Source organism: Mytilus trossulus, chromosome 12, assembly GCF_036588685.1.
Source record: "Mytilus trossulus isolate FHL-02 chromosome 12, PNRI_Mtr1.1.1.hap1, whole genome shotgun sequence".
Classification (NCBI taxonomy): Eukaryota; Metazoa; Mollusca; class Bivalvia; order Mytilida; family Mytilidae; genus Mytilus; species Mytilus trossulus.
The window spans coordinates 48,468,452-48,490,294 of NC_086384.1; the positions used below are offsets into that span (position 1 = coordinate 48,468,452).

General features: G+C 30.8%; 1 protein-coding gene across 1 annotated transcript in view; it reads right to left on the reverse strand.

The window, feature by feature from the left end:
• The window catches only part of LOC134692738 (uncharacterized), a 78,248-nt gene extending 56,481 nt beyond the window's left edge, over positions 1-21,767 (reverse strand). The window contains exons 1-4 of the mRNA XM_063553246.1: positions 21,641-21,767; positions 20,697-20,844; positions 19,625-19,707; positions 19,124-19,268 (exon numbers count right to left, since the gene is read on the reverse strand). Of these exons, the coding sequence (XP_063409316.1) occupies positions 19,124-19,268; positions 19,625-19,707; positions 20,697-20,844; positions 21,641-21,643 (379 nt within the window). The 5' untranslated portion in view covers positions 21,644-21,767. The remainder of the gene's footprint in view (positions 1-19,123; positions 19,269-19,624; positions 19,708-20,696; positions 20,845-21,640) is intronic.
• Between the last annotated feature and the right edge of the window lie 76 nt (positions 21,768-21,843).

A 21,843-nucleotide genomic window follows, 5' to 3' on the forward strand; every position in this document is an offset into this window, starting at 1 on the left:
TATACTGACCATTAGACGTAGACTATAAAAACAGCACATTTTGCACTCTTTTTATGTTTTTTATCTACTTTCTTTTGTGTGCAGAGTTCACAAATGAGTAAGAGAACTGAAATAAATACCACAAACACAAATAGATATCAGAAAAAAAACTCTCAGAGAGAAATTAAGCATGCAGTTTTGCAAAACTACTAAAAATATTGAAAAAGCTACATTTTAGGCATTTTAACCTGAAAAGTGACTTTTTCACAAAATTTCTATCAAATGAAAGTGAAAATCATTTCTTCTCATGTAGTTTGACAAATTAATACCTTTAGATCATTCAGAGAAGATGTCAAAGTAAAATTTCAAAATTTGCTGAAATGCACCTATTAGGGGCCTAAAACTTGACCAATTCTAATAACACTTGGCATGATTTTAGCTAAGTATATTATAAAACAGTTTACAAAGTTTCAAAGCCATATGATACCAAATAAAAAAAATTAGGCATTTTTTATATCTGAATTTTGGGTGCTAAATTGTGGCGTTGAATTAGAACAATTTCAACTATCAAATTTGAGCTGCTAAAAACCAAAAGAAACCAAAACTAACACTTTTTAATGTCTCTATGTATCAGTTAACATCTATTTAAAGCAACAGAAAGCATACTTCATGTATCAGACTTATGAAAGATGGCCAGAAGGTAAATTTATATGAGCCTGTGCCAAAAAATAGAGGTTTTCAAATAAAGTGAGGCCTTATATCAAATGTAATATGTTTCCCTTACAACAATTTTCTGGAGTTGTTAAGTTATCAAAAAAACTTTAACATGTTATAAATGCACTTTCAATGGAAATATAAGTTTCAAACAGCATAACACATGTGGATAAAATGGTCTTTAGCTATGTCTTGCTTAAAAAAACAGGTTGTCAATTTAGGCCGTTCCCCACGTTTGCATATTAAAAAGCATATAAATGATATGGGAGATGAATATATGCTTCTTTTTACTTAAATCTGTGCTTAGATATGATAAAACATGGAGCCTAGATGTAACAAGAATGTCACTTTCAACTATATATGTAGACAGTATGATCTGATGCAAAGTTTATTAACTTTACTGTTTATAACCTGAATGAAATTTCAGCCTCAAAAGGCCAATATTTTAACCACTAGCTATCCAACAGAAGAAAATAAAGGTAGCCTGTGAAACAGAAATTGTTAAACAACCAGTAATAAGTGTTTTTGATATAGATTCAGTGCAATCTGTTTAGGAATACAAATTTGAAGTGCTTAGAACTTCACATTTCACCTGCTGCATATACTGACCATTAGACGTAGACTATAAAAACAGCACATTTTGCACTCTTTTTATGTTTTTTATCTACTTTCTTTTGTGTGCAGAGTTCACAAATGAGTAAGAGAACTGAAATAAATACCACAAACACAAATAGATATCAGAAAAAAAACTCTCAGAGAGAAATTAAGCATGCAGTTTTGCAAAACTACTAAAAATATTGAAAAAGCTACATTTTAGGCATTTTAACCTGAAAAGTGACTTTTTCACAAAATTTCTATCAAATGAAAGTGAAAATCATTTCTTCTCATGTAGTTTGACAAATTAATACCTTTAGATCATTCAGAGAAGATGTCAAAGTAAAATTTCAAAATTTGCTGAAATGCACCTATTAGGGGCCTAAAACTTGACCAATTCTAATAACACTTGGCATGATTTTAGCTAAGTATATTATAAAACAGTTTACAAAGTTTCAAAGCCATATGATACCAAATAAAAAAAATTAGGCATTTTTTATATCTGAATTTTGGGTGCTAAATTGTGGCGTTGAATTAGAACAATTTCAACTATCAAATTTGAGCTGCTAAAAACCAAAAGAAACCAAAACTAACACTTTTTAATGTCTCTATGTATCAGTTAACATCTATTTAAAGCAACAGAAAGCATACTTCATGTATCAGACTTATGAAAGATGGCCAGAAGGTAAATTTATATGAGCCTGTGCCAAAAAATAGAGGTTTTCAAATAAAGTGAGGCCTTATATCAAATGTAATATGTTTCCCTTACAACAATTTTCTGGAGTTGTTAAGTTATCAAAAAAACTTTAACATGTTATAAATGCACTTTCAATGGAAATATAAGTTTCAAACAGCATAACACATGTGGATAAAATGGTCTTTAGCTATGTCTTGCTTAAAAAAACAGGTTGTCAATTTAGGCCGTTCCCCACGTTTGCATATTAAAAAGCATATAAATGATATGGGAGATGAATATATGCTTCTTTTTACTTAAATCTGTGCTTAGATATGATAAAACATGGAGCCTAGATGTAACAAGAATGTCACTTTCAACTATATATGTAGACAGTATGATCTGATGCAAAGTTTATTAACTTTACTGTTTATAACCTGAATGAAATTTCAGCCTCAAAAGGCCAATATTTTAACCACTAGCTATCCAACAGAAGAAAATAAAGGTAGCCTGTGAAACAGAAATTGTTAAACAACCAGTAATAAGTGTTTTTGATATAGATTCAGTGCAATCTGTTTAGGAATACAAATTTGAAGTGCTTAGAACTTCACATTTCACCTGCTGCATATACTGACCATTAGACGTAGACTATAAAAACAGCACATTTTGCACTCTTTTTATGTTTTTTATCTACTTTCTTTTGTGTGCAGAGTTCACAAATGAGTAAGAGAACTGAAATAAATACCACAAACACAAATAGATATCAGAAAAAAAACTCTCAGAGAGAAATTAAGCATGCAGTTTTGCAAAACTACTAAAAATATTGAAAAAGCTACATTTTAGGCATTTTAACCTGAAAAGTGACTTTTTCACAAAATTTCTATCAAATGAAAGTGAAAATCATTTCTTCTCATGTAGTTTGACAAATTAATACCTTTAGATCATTCAGAGAAGATGTCAAAGTAAAATTTCAAAATTTGCTGAAATGCACCTATTAGGGGCCTAAAACTTGACCAATTCTAATAACACTTGGCATGATTTTAGCTAAGTATATTATAAAACAGTTTACAAAGTTTCAAAGCCATATGATACCAAATAAAAAAAATTAGGCATTTTTTATATCTGAATTTTGGGTGCTAAATTGTGGCGTTGAATTAGAACAATTTCAACTATCAAATTTGAGCTGCTAAAAACCAAAAGAAACCAAAACTAACACTTTTTAATGTCTCTATGTATCAGTTAACATCTATTTAAAGCAACAGAAAGCATACTTCATGTATCAGACTTATGAAAGATGGCCAGAAGGTAAATTTATATGAGCCTGTGCCAAAAAATAGAGGTTTTCAAATAAAGTGAGGCCTTATATCAAATGTAATATGTTTCCCTTACAACAATTTTCTGGAGTTGTTAAGTTATCAAAAAAACTTTAACATGTTATAAATGCACTTTCAATGGAAATATAAGTTTCAAACAGCATAACACATGTGGATAAAATGGTCTTTAGCTATGTCTTGCTTAAAAAAACAGGTTGTCAATTTAGGCCGTTCCCCACGTTTGCATATTAAAAAGCATATAAATGATATGGGAGATGAATATATGCTTCTTTTTACTTAAATCTGTGCTTAGATATGATAAAACATGGAGCCTAGATGTAACAAGAATGTCACTTTCAACTATATATGTAGACAGTATGATCTGATGCAAAGTTTATTAACTTTACTGTTTATAACCTGAATGAAATTTCAGCCTCAAAAGGCCAATATTTTAACCACTAGCTATCCAACAGAAGAAAATAAAGGTAGCCTGTGAAACAGAAATTGTTAAACAACCAGTAATAAGTGTTTTTGATATAGATTCAGTGCAATCTGTTTAGGAATACAAATTTGAAGTGCTTAGAACTTCACATTTCACCTGCTGCATATACTGACCATTAGACGTAGACTATAAAAACAGCACATTTTGCACTCTTTTTATGTTTTTTATCTACTTTCTTTTGTGTGCAGAGTTCACAAATGAGTAAGAGAACTGAAATAAATACCACAAACACAAATAGATATCAGAAAAAAAACTCTCAGAGAGAAATTAAGCATGCAGTTTTGCAAAACTACTAAAAATATTGAAAAAGCTACATTTTAGGCATTTTAACCTGAAAAGTGACTTTTTCACAAAATTTCTATCAAATGAAAGTGAAAATCATTTCTTCTCATGTAGTTTGACAAATTAATACCTTTAGATCATTCAGAGAAGATGTCAAAGTAAAATTTCAAAATTTGCTGAAATGCACCTATTAGGGGCCTAAAACTTGACCAATTCTAATAACACTTGGCATGATTTTAGCTAAGTATATTATAAAACAGTTTACAAAGTTTCAAAGCCATATGATACCAAATAAAAAAAATTAGGCATTTTTTATATCTGAATTTTGGGTGCTAAATTGTGGCGTTGAATTAGAACAATTTCAACTATCAAATTTGAGCTGCTAAAAACCAAAAGAAACCAAAACTAACACTTTTTAATGTCTCTATGTATCAGTTAACATCTATTTAAAGCAACAGAAAGCATACTTCATGTATCAGACTTATGAAAGATGGCCAGAAGGTAAATTTATATGAGCCTGTGCCAAAAAATAGAGGTTTTCAAATAAAGTGAGGCCTTATATCAAATGTAATATGTTTCCCTTACAACAATTTTCTGGAGTTGTTAAGTTATCAAAAAAACTTTAACATGTTATAAATGCACTTTCAATGGAAATATAAGTTTCAAACAGCATAACACATGTGGATAAAATGGTCTTTAGCTATGTCTTGCTTAAAAAAACAGGTTGTCAATTTAGGCCGTTCCCCACGTTTGCATATTAAAAAGCATATAAATGATATGGGAGATGAATATATGCTTCTTTTTACTTAAATCTGTGCTTAGATATGATAAAACATGGAGCCTAGATGTAACAAGAATGTCACTTTCAACTATATATGTAGACAGTATGATCTGATGCAAAGTTTATTAACTTTACTGTTTATAACCTGAATGAAATTTCAGCCTCAAAAGGCCAATATTTTAACCACTAGCTATCCAACAGAAGAAAATAAAGGTAGCCTGTGAAACAGAAATTGTTAAACAACCAGTAATAAGTGTTTTTGATATAGATTCAGTGCAATCTGTTTAGGAATACAAATTTGAAGTGCTTAGAACTTCACATTTCACCTGCTGCATATACTGACCATTAGACGTAGACTATAAAAACAGCACATTTTGCACTCTTTTTATGTTTTTTATCTACTTTCTTTTGTGTGCAGAGTTCACAAATGAGTAAGAGAACTGAAATAAATACCACAAACACAAATAGATATCAGAAAAAAAACTCTCAGAGAGAAATTAAGCATGCAGTTTTGCAAAACTACTAAAAATATTGAAAAAGCTACATTTTAGGCATTTTAACCTGAAAAGTGACTTTTTCACAAAATTTCTATCAAATGAAAGTGAAAATCATTTCTTCTCATGTAGTTTGACAAATTAATACCTTTAGATCATTCAGAGAAGATGTCAAAGTAAAATTTCAAAATTTGCTGAAATGCACCTATTAGGGGCCTAAAACTTGACCAATTCTAATAACACTTGGCATGATTTTAGCTAAGTATATTATAAAACAGTTTACAAAGTTTCAAAGCCATATGATACCAAATAAAAAAAATTAGGCATTTTTTATATCTGAATTTTGGGTGCTAAATTGTGGCGTTTAATTAGAACAATTTCAACTATCAAATTTGAGCTGCTAAAAACCAAAAGAAACCAAAACTAACACTTTTTAATGTCTCTATGTATCAGTTAACATCTATTTAAAGCAACAGAAAGCATACTTCATGTATCAGACTTATGAAAGATGGCCAGAAGGTAAATTTATATGAGCCTGTGCCAAAAAATAGAGGTTTTCAAATAAAGTGAGGCCTTATATCAAATGTAATATGTTTCCCTTACAACAATTTTCTGGAGTTGTTAAGTTATCAAAAAAACTTTAACATGTTATAAATGCACTTTCAATGGAAATATAAGTTTCAAACAGCATAACACATGTGGATAAAATGGTCTTTAGCTATGTCTTGCTTAAAAAAACAGGTTGTCAATTTAGGCCGTTCCCCACGTTTGCATATTAAAAAGCATATAAATGATATGGGAGATGAATATATGCTTCTTTTTACTTAAATCTGTGCTTAGATATGATAAAACATGGAGCCTAGATGTAACAAGAATGTCACTTTCAACTATATATGTAGACAGTATGATCTGATGCAAAGTTTATTAACTTTACTGTTTATAACCTGAATGAAATTTCAGCCTCAAAAGGCCAATATTTTAACCACTAGCTATCCAACAGAAGAAAATAAAGGTAGCCTGTGAAACAGAAATTGTTAAACAACCAGTAATAAGTGTTTTTGATATAGATTCAGTGCAATCTGTTTAGGAATACAAATTTGAAGTGCTTAGAACTTCACATTTCACCTGCTGCATATACTGACCATTAGACGTAGACTATAAAAACAGCACATTTTGCACTCTTTTTATGTTTTTTATCTACTTTCTTTTGTGTGCAGAGTTCACAAATGAGTAAGAGAACTGAAATAAATACCACAAACACAAATAGATATCAGAAAAAAAACTCTCAGAGAGAAATTAAGCATGCAGTTTTGCAAAACTACTAAAAATATTGAAAAAGCTACATTTTAGGCATTTTAACCTGAAAAGTGACTTTTTCACAAAATTTCTATCAAATGAAAGTGAAAATCATTTCTTCTCATGTAGTTTGACAAATTAATACCTTTAGATCATTCAGAGAAGATGTCAAAGTAAAATTTCAAAATTTGCTGAAATGCACCTATTAGGGGCCTAAAACTTGACCAATTCTAATAACACTTGGCATGATTTTAGCTAAGTATATTATAAAACAGTTTACAAAGTTTCAAAGCCATATGATACCAAATAAAAAAAATTAGGCATTTTTTATATCTGAATTTTGGGTGCTAAATTGTGGCGTTGAATTAGAACAATTTCAACTATCAAATTTGAGCTGCTAAAAACCAAAAGAAACCAAAACTAACACTTTTTAATGTCTCTATGTATCAGTTAACATCTATTTAAAGCAACAGAAAGCATACTTCATGTATCAGACTTATGAAAGATGGCCAGAAGGTAAATTTATATGAGCCTGTGCCAAAAAATAGAGGTTTTCAAATAAAGTGAGGCCTTATATCAAATGTAATATGTTTCCCTTACAACAATTTTCTGGAGTTGTTAAGTTATCAAAAAAACTTTAACATGTTATAAATGCACTTTCAATGGAAATATAAGTTTCAAACAGCATAACACATGTGGATAAAATGGTCTTTAGCTATGTCTTGCTTAAAAAAACAGGTTGTCAATTTAGGCCGTTCCCCACGTTTGCATATTAAAAAGCATATAAATGATATGGGAGATGAATATATGCTTCTTTTTACTTAAATCTGTGCTTAGATATGATAAAACATGGAGCCTAGATGTAACAAGAATGTCACTTTCAACTATATATGTAGACAGTATGATCTGATGCAAAGTTTATTAACTTTACTGTTTATAACCTGAATGAAATTTCAGCCTCAAAAGGCCAATATTTTAACCACTAGCTATCCAACAGAAGAAAATAAAGGTAGCCTGTGAAACAGAAATTGTTAAACAACCAGTAATAAGTGTTTTTGATATAGATTCAGTGCAATCTGTTTAGGAATACAAATTTGAAGTGCTTAGAACTTCACATTTCACCTGCTGCATATACTGACCATTAGACGTAGACTATAAAAACAGCACATTTTGCACTCTTTTTATGTTTTTTATCTACTTTCTTTTGTGTGCAGAGTTCACAAATGAGTAAGAGAACTGAAATAAATACCACAAACACAAATAGATATCAGAAAAAAAACTCTCAGAGAGAAATTAAGCATGCAGTTTTGCAAAACTACTAAAAATATTGAAAAAGCTACATTTTAGGCATTTTAACCTGAAAAGTGACTTTTTCACAAAATTTCTATCAAATGAAAGTGAAAATCATTTCTTCTCATGTAGTTTGACAAATTAATACCTTTAGATCATTCAGAGAAGATGTCAAAGTAAAATTTCAAAATTTGCTGAAATGCACCTATTAGGGGCCTAAAACTTGACCAATTCTAATAACACTTGGCATGATTTTAGCTAAGTATATTATAAAACAGTTTACAAAGTTTCAAAGCCATATGATACCAAATAAAAAAAATTAGGCATTTTTTATATCTGAATTTTGGGTGCTAAATTGTGGCGTTGAATTAGAACAATTTCAACTATCAAATTTGAGCTGCTAAAAACCAAAAGAAACCAAAACTAACACTTTTTAATGTCTCTATGTATCAGTTAACATCTATTTAAAGCAACAGAAAGCATACTTCATGTATCAGACTTATGAAAGATGGCCAGAAGGTAAATTTATATGAGCCTGTGCCAAAAAATAGAGGTTTTCAAATAAAGTGAGGCCTTATATCAAATGTAATATGTTTCCCTTACAACAATTTTCTGGAGTTGTTAAGTTATCAAAAAAACTTTAACATGTTATAAATGCACTTTCAATGGAAATATAAGTTTCAAACAGCATAACACATGTGGATAAAATGGTCTTTAGCTATGTCTTGCTTAAAAAAACAGGTTGTCAATTTAGGCCGTTCCCCACGTTTGCATATTAAAAAGCATATAAATGATATGGGAGATGAATATATGCTTCTTTTTACTTAAATCTGTGCTTAGATATGATAAAACATGGAGCCTAGATGTAACAAGAATGTCACTTTCAACTATATATGTAGACAGTATGATCTGATGCAAAGTTTATTAACTTTACTGTTTATAACCTGAATGAAATTTCAGCCTCAAAAGGCCAATATTTTAACCACTAGCTATCCAACAGAAGAAAATAAAGGTAGCCTGTGAAACAGAAATTGTTAAACAACCAGTAATAAGTGTTTTTGATATAGATTCAGTGCAATCTGTTTAGGAATACAAATTTGAAGTGCTTAGAACTTCACATTTCACCTGCTGCATATACTGACCATTAGACGTAGACTATAAAAACAGCACATTTTGCACTCTTTTTATGTTTTTTATCTACTTTCTTTTGTGTGCAGAGTTCACAAATGAGTAAGAGAACTGAAATAAATACCACAAACACAAATAGATATCAGAAAAAAAACTCTCAGAGAGAAATTAAGCATGCAGTTTTGCAAAACTACTAAAAATATTGAAAAAGCTACATTTTAGGCATTTTAACCTGAAAAGTGACTTTTTCACAAAATTTCTATCAAATGAAAGTGAAAATCATTTCTTCTCATGTAGTTTGACAAATTAATACCTTTAGATCATTCAGAGAAGATGTCAAAGTAAAATTTCAAAATTTGCTGAAATGCACCTATTAGGGGCCTAAAACTTGACCAATTCTAATAACACTTGGCATGATTTTAGCTAAGTATATTATAAAACAGTTTACAAAGTTTCAAAGCCATATGATACCAAATAAAAAAATTAGGCATTTTTTATATCTGAATTTTGGGTGCTAAATTGTGGCGTTGAATTAGAACAATTTCAACTATCAAATTTGAGCTGCTAAAAACCAAAAGAAACCAAAACTAACACTTTTTAATGTCTCTATGTATCAGTTAACATCTATTTAAAGCAACAGAAAGCATACTTCATGTATCAGACTTATGAAAGATGGCCAGAAGGTAAATTTATATGAGCCTGTGCCAAAAAATAGAGGTTTTCAAATAAAGTGAGGCCTTATATCAAATGTAATATGTTTCCCTTACAACAATTTTCTGGAGTTGTTAAGTTATCAAAAAAACTTTAACATGTTATAAATGCACTTTCAATGGAAATATAAGTTTCAAACAGCATAACACATGTGGATAAAATGGTCTTTAGCTATGTCTTGCTTAAAAAAACAGGTTGTCAATTTAGGCCGTTCCCCACGTTTGCATATTAAAAAGCATATAAATGATATGGGAGATGAATATATGCTTCTTTTTACTTAAATCTGTGCTTAGATATGATAAAACATGGAGCCTAGATGTAACAAGAATGTCACTTTCAACTATATATGTAGACAGTATGATCTGATGCAAAGTTTATTAACTTTACTGTTTATAACCTGAATGAAATTTCAGCCTCAAAAGGCCAATATTTTAACCACTAGCTATCCAACAGAAGAAAATAAAGGTAGCCTGTGAAACAGAAATTGTTAAACAACCAGTAATAAGTGTTTTTGATATAGATTCAGTGCAATCTGTTTAGGAATACAAATTTGAAGTGCTTAGAACTTCACATTTCACCTGCTGCATATACTGACCATTAGACGTAGACTATAAAAACAGCACATTTTGCACTCTTTTTATGTTTTTTATCTACTTTCTTTTGTGTGCAGAGTTCACAAATGAGTAAGAGAACTGAAATAAATACCACAAACACAAATAGATATCAGAAAAAAAACTCTCAGAGAGAAATTAAGCATGCAGTTTTGCAAAACTACTAAAAATATTGAAAAAGCTACATTTTAGGCATTTTAACCTGAAAAGTGACTTTTTCACAAAATTTCTATCAAATGAAAGTGAAAATCATTTCTTCTCATGTAGTTTGACAAATTAATACCTTTAGATCATTCAGAGAAGATGTCAAAGTAAAATTTCAAAATTTGCTGAAATGCACCTATTAGGGGCCTAAAACTTGACCAATTCTAATAACACTTGGCATGATTTTAGCTAAGTATATTATAAAACAGTTTACAAAGTTTCAAAGCCATATGATACCAAATAAAAAAAATTAGGCATTTTTTATATCTGAATTTTGGGTGCTAAATTGTGGCGTTGAATTAGAACAATTTCAACTATCAAATTTGAGCTGCTAAAAACCAAAAGAAACCAAAACTAACACTTTTTAATGTCTCTATGTATCAGTTAACATCTATTTAAAGCAACAGAAAGCATACTTCATGTATCAGACTTATGAAAGATGGCCAGAAGGTAAATTTATATGAGCCTGTGCCAAAAAATAGAGGTTTTCAAATAAAGTGAGGCCTTATATCAAATGTAATATGTTTCCCTTACAACAATTTTCTGGAGTTGTTAAGTTATCAAAAAAACTTTAACATGTTATAAATGCACTTTCAATGGAAATATAAGTTTCAAACAGCATAACACATGTGGATAAAATGGTCTTTAGCTATGTCTTGCTTAAAAAAACAGGTTGTCAATTTAGGCCGTTCCCCACGTTTGCATATTAAAAAGCATATAAATGATATGGGAGATGAATATATGCTTCTTTTTACTTAAATCTGTGCTTAGATATGATAAAACATGGAGCCTAGATGTAACAAGAATGTCACTTTCAACTATATATGTAGACAGTATGATCTGATGCAAAGTTTATTAACTTTACTGTTTATAACCTGAATGAAATTTCAGCCTCAAAAGGCCAATATTTTAACCACTAGCTATCCAACAGAAGAAAATAAAGGTAGCCTGTGAAACAGAAATTGTTAAACAACCAGTAATAAGTGTTTTTGATATAGATTCAGTGCAATCTGTTTAGGAATACAAATTTGAAGTGCTTAGAACTTCACATTTCACCTGCTGCATATACTGACCATTAGACGTAGACTATAAAAACAGCACATTTTGCACTCTTTTTATGTTTTTTATCTACTTTCTTTTGTGTGCAGAGTTCACAAATGAGTAAGAGAACTGAAATAAATACCACAAACACAAATAGATATCAGAAAAAAAACTCTCAGAGAGAAATTAAGCATGCAGTTTTGCAAAACTACTAAAAATATTGAAAAAGCTACATTTTAGGCATTTTAACCTGAAAAGTGACTTTTTCACAAAATTTCTATCAAATGAAAGTGAAAATCATTTCTTCTCATGTAGTTTGACAAATTAATACCTTTAGATCATTCAGAGAAGATGTCAAAGTAAAATTTCAAAATTTGCTGAAATGCACCTATTAGGGGCCTAAAACTTGACCAATTCTAATAACACTTGGCATGATTTTAGCTAAGTATATTATAAAACAGTTTACAAAGTTTCAAAGCCATATGATACCAAATAAAAAAAATTAGGCATTTTTTATATCTGAATTTTGGGTGCTAAATTGTGGCGTTGAATTAGAACAATTTCAACTATCAAATTTGAGCTGCTAAAAACCAAAAGAAACCAAAACTAACACTTTTTAATGTCTCTATGTATCAGTTAACATCTATTTAAAGCAACAGAAAGCATACTTCATGTATCAGACTTATGAAAGATGGCCAGAAGGTAAATTTATATGAGCCTGTGCCAAAAAATAGAGGTTTTCAAATAAAGTGAGGCCTTATATCAAATGTAATATGTTTCCCTTACAACAATTTTCTGGAGTTGTTAAGTTATCAAAAAAACTTTAACATGTTATAAATGCACTTTCAATGGAAATATAAGTTTCAAACAGCATAACACATGTGGATAAAATGGTCTTTAGCTATGTCTTGCTTAAAAAAACAGGTTGTCAATTTAGGCCGTTCCCCACGTTTGCATATTAAAAAGCATATAAATGATATGGGAGATGAATATATGCTTCTTTTTACTTAAATCTGTGCTTAGATATGATAAAACATGGAGCCTAGATGTAACAAGAATGTCACTTTCAACTATATATGTAGACAGTATGATCTGATGCAAAGTTTATTAACTTTACTGTTTATAACCTGAATGAAATTTCAGCCTCAAAAGGCCAATATTTTAACCACTAGCTATCCAACAGAAGAAAATAAAGGTAGCCTGTGAAACAGAAATTGTTAAACAACCAGTAATAAGTGTTTTTGATATAGATTCAGTGCAATCTGTTTAGGAATACAAATTTGAAGTGCTTAGAACTTCACATTTCACCTGCTGCATATACTGACCATTAGACGTAGACTATAAAAACAGCACATTTTGCACTCTTTTTATGTTTTTTATCTACTTTCTTTTGTGTGCAGAGTTCACAAATGAGTAAGAGAACTGAAATAAATACCACAAACACAAATAGATATCAGAAAAAAAACTCTCAGAGAGAAATTAAGCATGCAGTTTTGCAAAACTACTAAAAATATTGAAAAAGCTACATTTTAGGCATTTTAACCTGAAAAGTGACTTTTTCACAAAATTTCTATCAAATGAAAGTGAAAATCATTTCTTCTCATGTAGTTTGACAAATTAATACCTTTAGATCATTCAGAGAAGATGTCAAAGTAAAATTTCAAAATTTGCTGAAATGCACCTATTAGGGGCCTAAAACTTGACCAATTCTAATAACACTTGGCATGATTTTAGCTAAGTATATTATAAAACAGTTTACAAAGTTTCAAAGCCATATGATACCAAATAAAAAAAATTAGGCATTTTTTATATCTGAATTTTGGGTGCTAAATTGTGGCGTTGAATTAGAACAATTTCAACTATCAAATTTGAGCTGCTAAAAACCAAAAGAAACCAAAACTAACACTTTTTAATGTCTCTATGTATCAGTTAACATCTATTTAAAGCAACAGAAAGCATACTTCATGTATCAGACTTATGAAAGATGGCCAGAAGGTAAATTTATATGAGCCTGTGCCAAAAAATAGAGGTTTTCAAATAAAGTGAGGCCTTATATCAAATGTAATATGTTTCCCTTACAACAATTTTCTGGAGTTGTTAAGTTATCAAAAAAACTTTAACATGTTATAAATGCACTTTCAATGGAAATATAAGTTTCAAACAGCATAACACATGTGGATAAAATGGTCTTTAGCTATGTCTTGCTTAAAAAAACAGGTTGTCAATTTAGGCCGTTCCCCACGTTTGCATATTAAAAAGCATATAAATGATATGGGAGATGAATATATGCTTCTTTTTACTTAAATCTGTGCTTAGATATGATAAAACATGGAGCCTAGATGTAACAAGAATGTCACTTTCAACTATATATGTAGACAGTATGATCTGATGCAAAGTTTATTAACTTTACTGTTTATAACCTGAATGAAATTTCAGCCTCAAAAGGCCAATATTTTAACCACTAGCTATCCAACAGAAGAAAATAAAGGTAGCCTGTGAAACAGAAATTGTTAAACAACCAGTAATAAGTGTTTTTGATATAGATTCAGTGCAATCTGTTTAGGAATACAAATTTGAAGTGCTTAGAACTTCACATTTCACCTGCTGCATATACTGACCATTAGACGTAGACTATAAAAACAGCACATTTTGCACTCTTTTTATGTTTTTTATCTACTTTCTTTTGTGTGCAGAGTTCACAAATGAGTAAGAGAACTGAAATAAATACCACAAACACAAATAGATATCAGAAAAAAAACTCTCAGAGAGAAATTAAGCATGCAGTTTTGCAAAACTACTAAAAATATTGAAAAAGCTACATTTTAGGCATTTTAACCTGAAAAGTGACTTTTTCACAAAATTTCTATCAAATGAAAGTGAAAATCATTTCTTCTCATGTAGTTTGACAAATTAATACCTTTAGATCATTCAGAGAAGATGTCAAAGTAAAATTTCAAAATTTGCTGAAATGCACCTCTTAGGCCACAGACCACAATTAATTCCTCTATTAGTTCTTTATAACTTTTTGTCTCATTAAAAAAATTGCACCGATTCTTTTTGTCCAATTTTTTGTGTGTGTCATATATAGTACTAGTCCAAAAATATATCCAAAATTCAGAAAGATTGCTTTCACCCAACATACAAATTTAGCCAATACACATCCATACCCCTACAGGCAAGTCAAGAGATGTTCCGAAAAGTGTAAATATAACCTTTTTGCACCTGGCCTAATCACTCTTTCCTTGTTAAAATCAGTTAAAATAAAACATCCAAAAGTTTATTTCAGCTCTCTTCTTTCATTTCCACCCCAGAAAAGCTAAGAAATGAATGAGAAAGGGAAAGAAAAAAGATAAAGAAAAAATACACTATAATTAAGGGGAACTATATTCGTGAACAACGAAAAGCGGGATCATTAATTGTGGTCTTGGGCCTATTAGGGGCCTAAAACTTGACCAATTCTAATAACACTTGGCATGATTTTAGCTAAGTATATTATAAAACAGTTTACAAAGTTTCAAAGCCATATGATACCAAATAAAAAAAATTAGGCATTTTTTATATCTGAATTTTGGGTGCTAAATTGTGGCGTTGAATTAGAACAATTTCAACTATCAAATTTGAGCTGCTAAAAACCAAAAGAAACCAAAACTAACACTTTTTAATGTCTCTATGTATCAGTTAACATCTATTTAAAGCAACAGAAAGCATACTTCATGTATCAGACTTATGAAAGATGGCCAGAAGGTAAATTTATATGAGCCTGTGCCAAAAAATAGAGGTTTTCAAATAAAGTGAGGCCTTATATCAAATGTAATATGTTTCCCTTACAACAATTTTCTGGAGTTGTTAAGTTATCAAAAAAACTTTAACATGTTATAAATGCACTTTCAATGGAAATATAAGTTTCAAACAGCATAACACATGTGGATAAAATGGTCTTTAGCTATGTCTTGCTTAAAAAAACAGGTTGTCAATTTAGGCCGTTCCCCACGTTTGCATATTAAAAAGCATATAAATGATATGGGAGATGAATATATGCTTCTTTTTACTTAAATCTGTGCTTAGATATGATAAAACATGGAGCCTAGATGTAACAAGAATGTCACTTTCAACTATATATGTAGACAGTATGATCTGATGCAAAGTTTATTAACTTTACTGTTTATAACCTGAATGAAATTTCAGCCTCAAAAGGCCAATATTTTAACCACTAGCTATCCAACAGAAGAAAATAAAGGTAGCCTGTGAAACAGAAATTGTTAAACAACCAGTAATAAGTGTTTTTGATATAGATTCAGTGCAATCTGTTTAGGAATACAAATTTGAAGTGCTTAGAACTTCACATTTCACCTGCTGCATATACTGACCATTAGACGTAGACTATAAAAACAGCACATTTTGCACTCTTTTTATGTTTTTTATCTACTTTCTTTTGTGTGCAGAGTTCACAAATGAGTAAGAGAACTGAAATAAATACCACAAACACAAATAGATATCAGAAAAAAAACTCTCAGAGAGAAATTAAGCATGCAGTTTTGCAAAACTACTAAAAATATTGAAAAAGCTACATTTTAGGCATTTTAACCTGAAAAGTGACTTTTTCACAAAATTTCTATCAAATGAAAGTGAAAATCATTTCTTCTCATGTAGTTTGACAAATTAATACCTTTAGATCATTCAGAGAAGATGTCAAAGTAAAATTTCAAAATTTGCTGAAATGCACCTCTTAGGCCACAGACCACAATTAATTCCTCTATTAGTTCTTTATAACTTTTTGTCTCATTAAAAAAATTGCACCGATTCTTTTTGTCCAATTTTTTGTGTGTGTCATATATAGTACTAGTCCAAAAATATATCCAAAATTCAGAAAGATTGCTTTCACCCAACATACAAATTTAGCCAATACACATCCATACCCCTACAGGCAAGTCAAGAGATGTTCCGAAAAGTGTAAATATAACCTTTTTGCACCTGGCCTAATCACTCTTTCCTTGTTAAAATCAGTTAAAATAAAACATCCAAAAGTTTATTTCAGCTCTCTTCTTTCATTTCCACCCCAGAAAAGCTAAGAAATGAATGAGAAAGGGAAAGAAAAAAGATAAAGAAAAAATACACTATAATTAAGGGGAACTATATTCGTGAACAACGAAAAGCGGGATCATTAATTGTGGTCTTGGGCCTATTAGGGGCCTAAAACTTGACCAATTCTAATAACACTTGGCATGATTTTAGCTAAGTATATTATAAAACAGTTTACAAAGTTTCAAAGCCATATGATACCAAATAAAAAAAATTAGGCATTTTTTATATCTGAATTTTGGGTGCTAAATTGTGGCGTTGAATTAGAACAATTTCAACTATCAAATTTGAGCTGCTAAAAACCAAAAGAAACCAAAACTAACACTTTTTAATGTCTCTATGTATCAGTTAACATCTATTTAAAGCAACAGAAAGCATACTTCATGTATCAGACTTATGAAAGATGGCCAGAAGGTAAATTTATATGAGCCTGTGCCAAAAAATAGAGGTTTTCAAATAAAGTGAGGCCTTATATCAAATGTAATATGTTTCCCTTACAACAATTTTCTGGAGTTGTTAAGTTATCAAAAAAACTTTAACATGTTATAAATGCACTTTCAATGGAAATATAAGTTTCAAACAGCATAACACATGTGGATAAAATGGTCTTTAGCTATGTCTTGCTTAAAAAAACAGGTTGTCAATTTAGGCCGTTCCCCACGTTTGCATATTAAAAAGCATATAAATGATATGGGAGATGAATATATGCTTCTTTTTACTTAAATCTGTGCTTAGATATGATAAAACATGGAGCCTAGATGTAACAAGAATGTCACTTTCAACTATATATGTAGACAGTATGATCTGATGCAAAGTTTATTAACTTTACTGTTTATAACCTGAATGAAATTTCAGCCTCAAAAGGCCAATATTTTAACCACTAGCTATCCAACAGAAGAAAATAAAGGTAGCCTGTGAAACAGAAATTGTTAAACAACCAGTAATAAGTGTTTTTGATATAGATTCAGTGCAATCTGTTTAGGAATACAAATTTGAAGTGCTTAGAACTTCACATTTCACCTGCTGCATATACTGACCATTAGACGTAGACTATAAAAACAGCACATTTTGCACTCTTTTTATGTTTTTTATCTACTTTCTTTTGTGTGCAGAGTTCACAAATGAGTAAGAGAACTGAAATAAATACCACAAACACAAATAGATATCAGAAAAAAAACTCTCAGAGAGAAATTAAGCATGCAGTTTTGCAAAACTACTAAAAATATTGAAAAAGCTACATTTTAGGCATTTTAACCTGAAAAGTGACTTTTTCACAAAATTTCTATCAAATGAAAGTGAAAATCATTTCTTCTCATGTAGTTTGACAAATTAATACCTTTAGATCATTCAGAGAAGATGTCAAAGTAAAATTTCAAAATTTGCTGAAATGCACCTCTTAGGCCACAGACCACAATTAATTCCTCTATTAGTTCTTTATAACTTTTTGTCTCATTAAAAAAATTGCACCGATTCTTTTTGTCCAATTTTTTGTGTGTGTCATATATAGTACTAGTCCAAAAATATATCCAAAATTCAGAAAGATTGCTTTCACCCAACATACAAATTTAGCCAATACACATCCATACCCCTACAGGCAAGTCAAGAGATGTTCCGAAAAGTGTAAATATAACCTTTTTGCACCTGGCCTAATCACTCTTTCCTTGTTAAAATCAGTTAAAATAAAACATCCAAAAGTTTATTTCAGCTCTCTTCTTTCATTTCCACCCCAGAAAAGCTAAGAAATGAATGAGAAAGGGAAAGAAAAAAGATAAAGAAAAAATACACTATAATTAAGGGGAACTATATTCGTGAACAACGAAAAGCGGGATCATTAATTGTGGTCTTGGGCCATAACACAAGCAGATTCCAGTTTGTATGGAAAATAGGAAATACGAAACCAAGCGCGGGCGGCAGAGAAATGTAATGAAGTTCAGGTCGGCAGTTATGGAAAAATGACTGCGTCATTTTCCAAAAAAACGCCAAAATTTTATTTTAGTGAGGTCCAAAAAAAAAGGGGGCCATTCCCCAAATACCTGTGGTCCATCGTATATAAAAATCGGGACAGTGTATTCTTCTTTATTACTTTTCATATCGAAATGAAACTTGGTGAATATGTTTTTTATGGTATTATGAACATAGTAAGATGAAAAGTGAAAAAAAATCGCGAATTATCCCTTTAAAAATGAGAATTGTAGAACATGGTTACATTCGGCAATCATCGGTAGAATCCGCTACTCTCCTTCTGGTACGGAATCGGCCGAGTTGAGACGAATGAACATGCCGTTAATGAGCAGATGCACATATGAGTTGTACAATTATCTTCAGTTACATGTACATAACTTTTATGTACATTGTTTCATTGTATTGTTTGACCCTCATGGGTGTAATTTTGCAATAAAGATATATATAATGTAAAAATAACAATGCCTACCATACATCGTGAAAATGTAGTAATCAACTTGATTCTCCAGATCTACGGTGCACTTGACTCTAGTATTGTAATCTGTCCAAAACGTAACTAGAGCACCAGGGACAACATCTGTGTAATTGGCAAATATAGTGACTTCCTTCGGTCTCTGTAAGATATTAAGGGTCAAATAAAATTAATGATAAATCAGTACAATTGCCTATTTAAATTTCCCCAGAATACAACTACATGTATACCCGGACTTTAGATTGATGAATTCATTGCTGCTTATTTAACGTCTAGGGGCAAGTATTTGATAGATTTCAGAATCCCGGTTGTTTACTTTTACAAATTGTGACTTGGATGGAGAGTTGTATCATTAGCACTCATACCACTTCTTCATATATCTTTATAAGCTAATATATTACAAAACATTGCAGTTCTGTTAAAAATATTATACAGACCTAACATTCATGTTCGTAAACGTTTTTCATTTTGATTAATTAATCGATTTGCAAAAATTACCTTAAAAACTTCATTTATTCGAATGTCATACATTTTTTTGTTGGCTCCTGTGAAGAAACTTTTCTGGACAGTTCCTCTGAAAACTGTAACGAAAATCAGGATAAATATCTCACAGTAAAACCTGAAATTGAATGGTTACACTGATGTACGAGGTTAAAGGGATGGTTTAGCGCCAGAAACGTATTAAACTCCACCACAATTTGCATTTGCCTCAGTGTCGCAAGTTAGAACCCTTCAGTTCAGTGGTTCAGTGTACTAGTTTCTGTAAATCATATTTGTTTTTCGTTTTTTGTTTTGTTCAAACAACAGCTGGCGTTGAATTTTCCCGTTTGAATTGTCATTTAGAAACCGTGCGTACAGTAACATACAGTTGTTAATTTCTGCATCATTTGGGCTCTCGTGGATTGTTGTTTTAAAAATACCACATTTATTTATTTTTATATTAATAACTTGTATTCAGGTATTTCAGGAATAAGAAGTTAAAACATTCCTAGCATCGATACATAAAGAAAAAAGGTACTCTTGAGCTGAAAAGAAGGTCTGAGTGGGGATAACAGACTAGAGAATATTGGGTAAAATGTACAGAATAAGTATACGAAATAGAGCAAAATTGGCAAAATGGAATAAATAAACAATAAGGATAATTGTATAAATATTGAAGAATAAAGAATTGAAGGACTCCTCCCCTTATCCAGACCATCTTCAAAGGGGAAAAGGGTGCAATATTAATCTTAAAGTCATACAATTGTAAAAAGTGGAAACAAAAATTTATAGAATATCTCTGTGTCGTGATGTTTATTCTGGTTAATATGTATATTATGTTTTGTTTTATGTCTTCTTAATACATTAATCGGATGAGACGGATAACAACGCCTATAACACTTTGTAGTGGCGGATCTAGAAATTTTCATAAGAGGGGGCCAGCTGGCTGCATAAGAGGGGCTCGTTCCGGTCATGCTTCAGTGATTCCCTTTATCATAAACCATTTTTTTCCCAGAACAAGGTGCCCGGGCACCCAGCCCCATTCAATCCGCCCCTGCTATGTCCCATCTAGTTGTTATGAACTACTTACCTATGTTATTTAATCCACAGAACTCAAACTGTGGAATGAATAGCTCGTCCATCCAATCAGAGACTGAACAGGATTTACCATTTGAGCAATGTATAAATATATACAATGCCAAAACAATCACAAAGCATCTTCTCTTCAAAAATGACTCCTTTAAAACGTGAATATATAGTACATGTTATTTAAGGAATTTTTTTCTGTCTATGAAAAAATAACATAAAAAATTTGGTGCACACTGAATAACGAGCGTAGCCGGTTTTTTAACAGTGTGCACAACATTTTTTATGTTATTTTGAATAGACAGAAAAAATATTGCAGTCATTTCTTATAATTTAATTCTTACACCGTAGAAACCATGAAAAAACGTTGATGACGTCACGGTCACATGACTAAATTATGTCTATGGGCTCATAAAAAAATTACGTCAGCCAAACAGAAGACGCGTTACATCCAAAATTAAATTATATGTATATAAATGAAAATCACACATAACGTGAATGAATTATGTATACATTGATTGATTTTGTTGCATACTAAAAGCCGAATGCTGATACTGTCTTTACGATGTCCATAAAAGGCCAGTATACGATATAATGGAAGATAAGGATTTGACTCGTAATATCGATAGCTTGTCCAATACTTAGTCTTAAAATTTAAGTTCCAGTTTGTAAAGAAGGTAGGAGGAATGTCTTCTCGATTGCACGCGTAAACAAACATCGAATCCTGAATTCCCGCAAAAATAAACTTAATTCCGAATTTGCCAAAATCGCAGATGAAACATAAAAATAGAGTTTTAATAGTTTCAAACCATCTAAAGGCCACCAAAAAACAAAAGATTTGACAGAAGTACTATATTTCTCCTCTGTCAAATGTAGTTTTAAGTAAACTTTAAAATTACACAAAAAACGCGAGTTTATAAAAGTTATACACGTAACAAAAGGTCTTACCATTATTTTGTATTGTTATCAAATTATACAAAGATGTAGTCCCTCAACACTATGAAATTTACAATATCTAGGTAGTTGACATAAACAAGTACGTGTGTACAGGCCAGGAAGAAGGATTGTGCTTAAAACAGTAAACGGATATCCACAGGATAGTTTGGTTACCTAACATGTTTTGCGTGCAAAGTAACTAATTAGGAGATAAC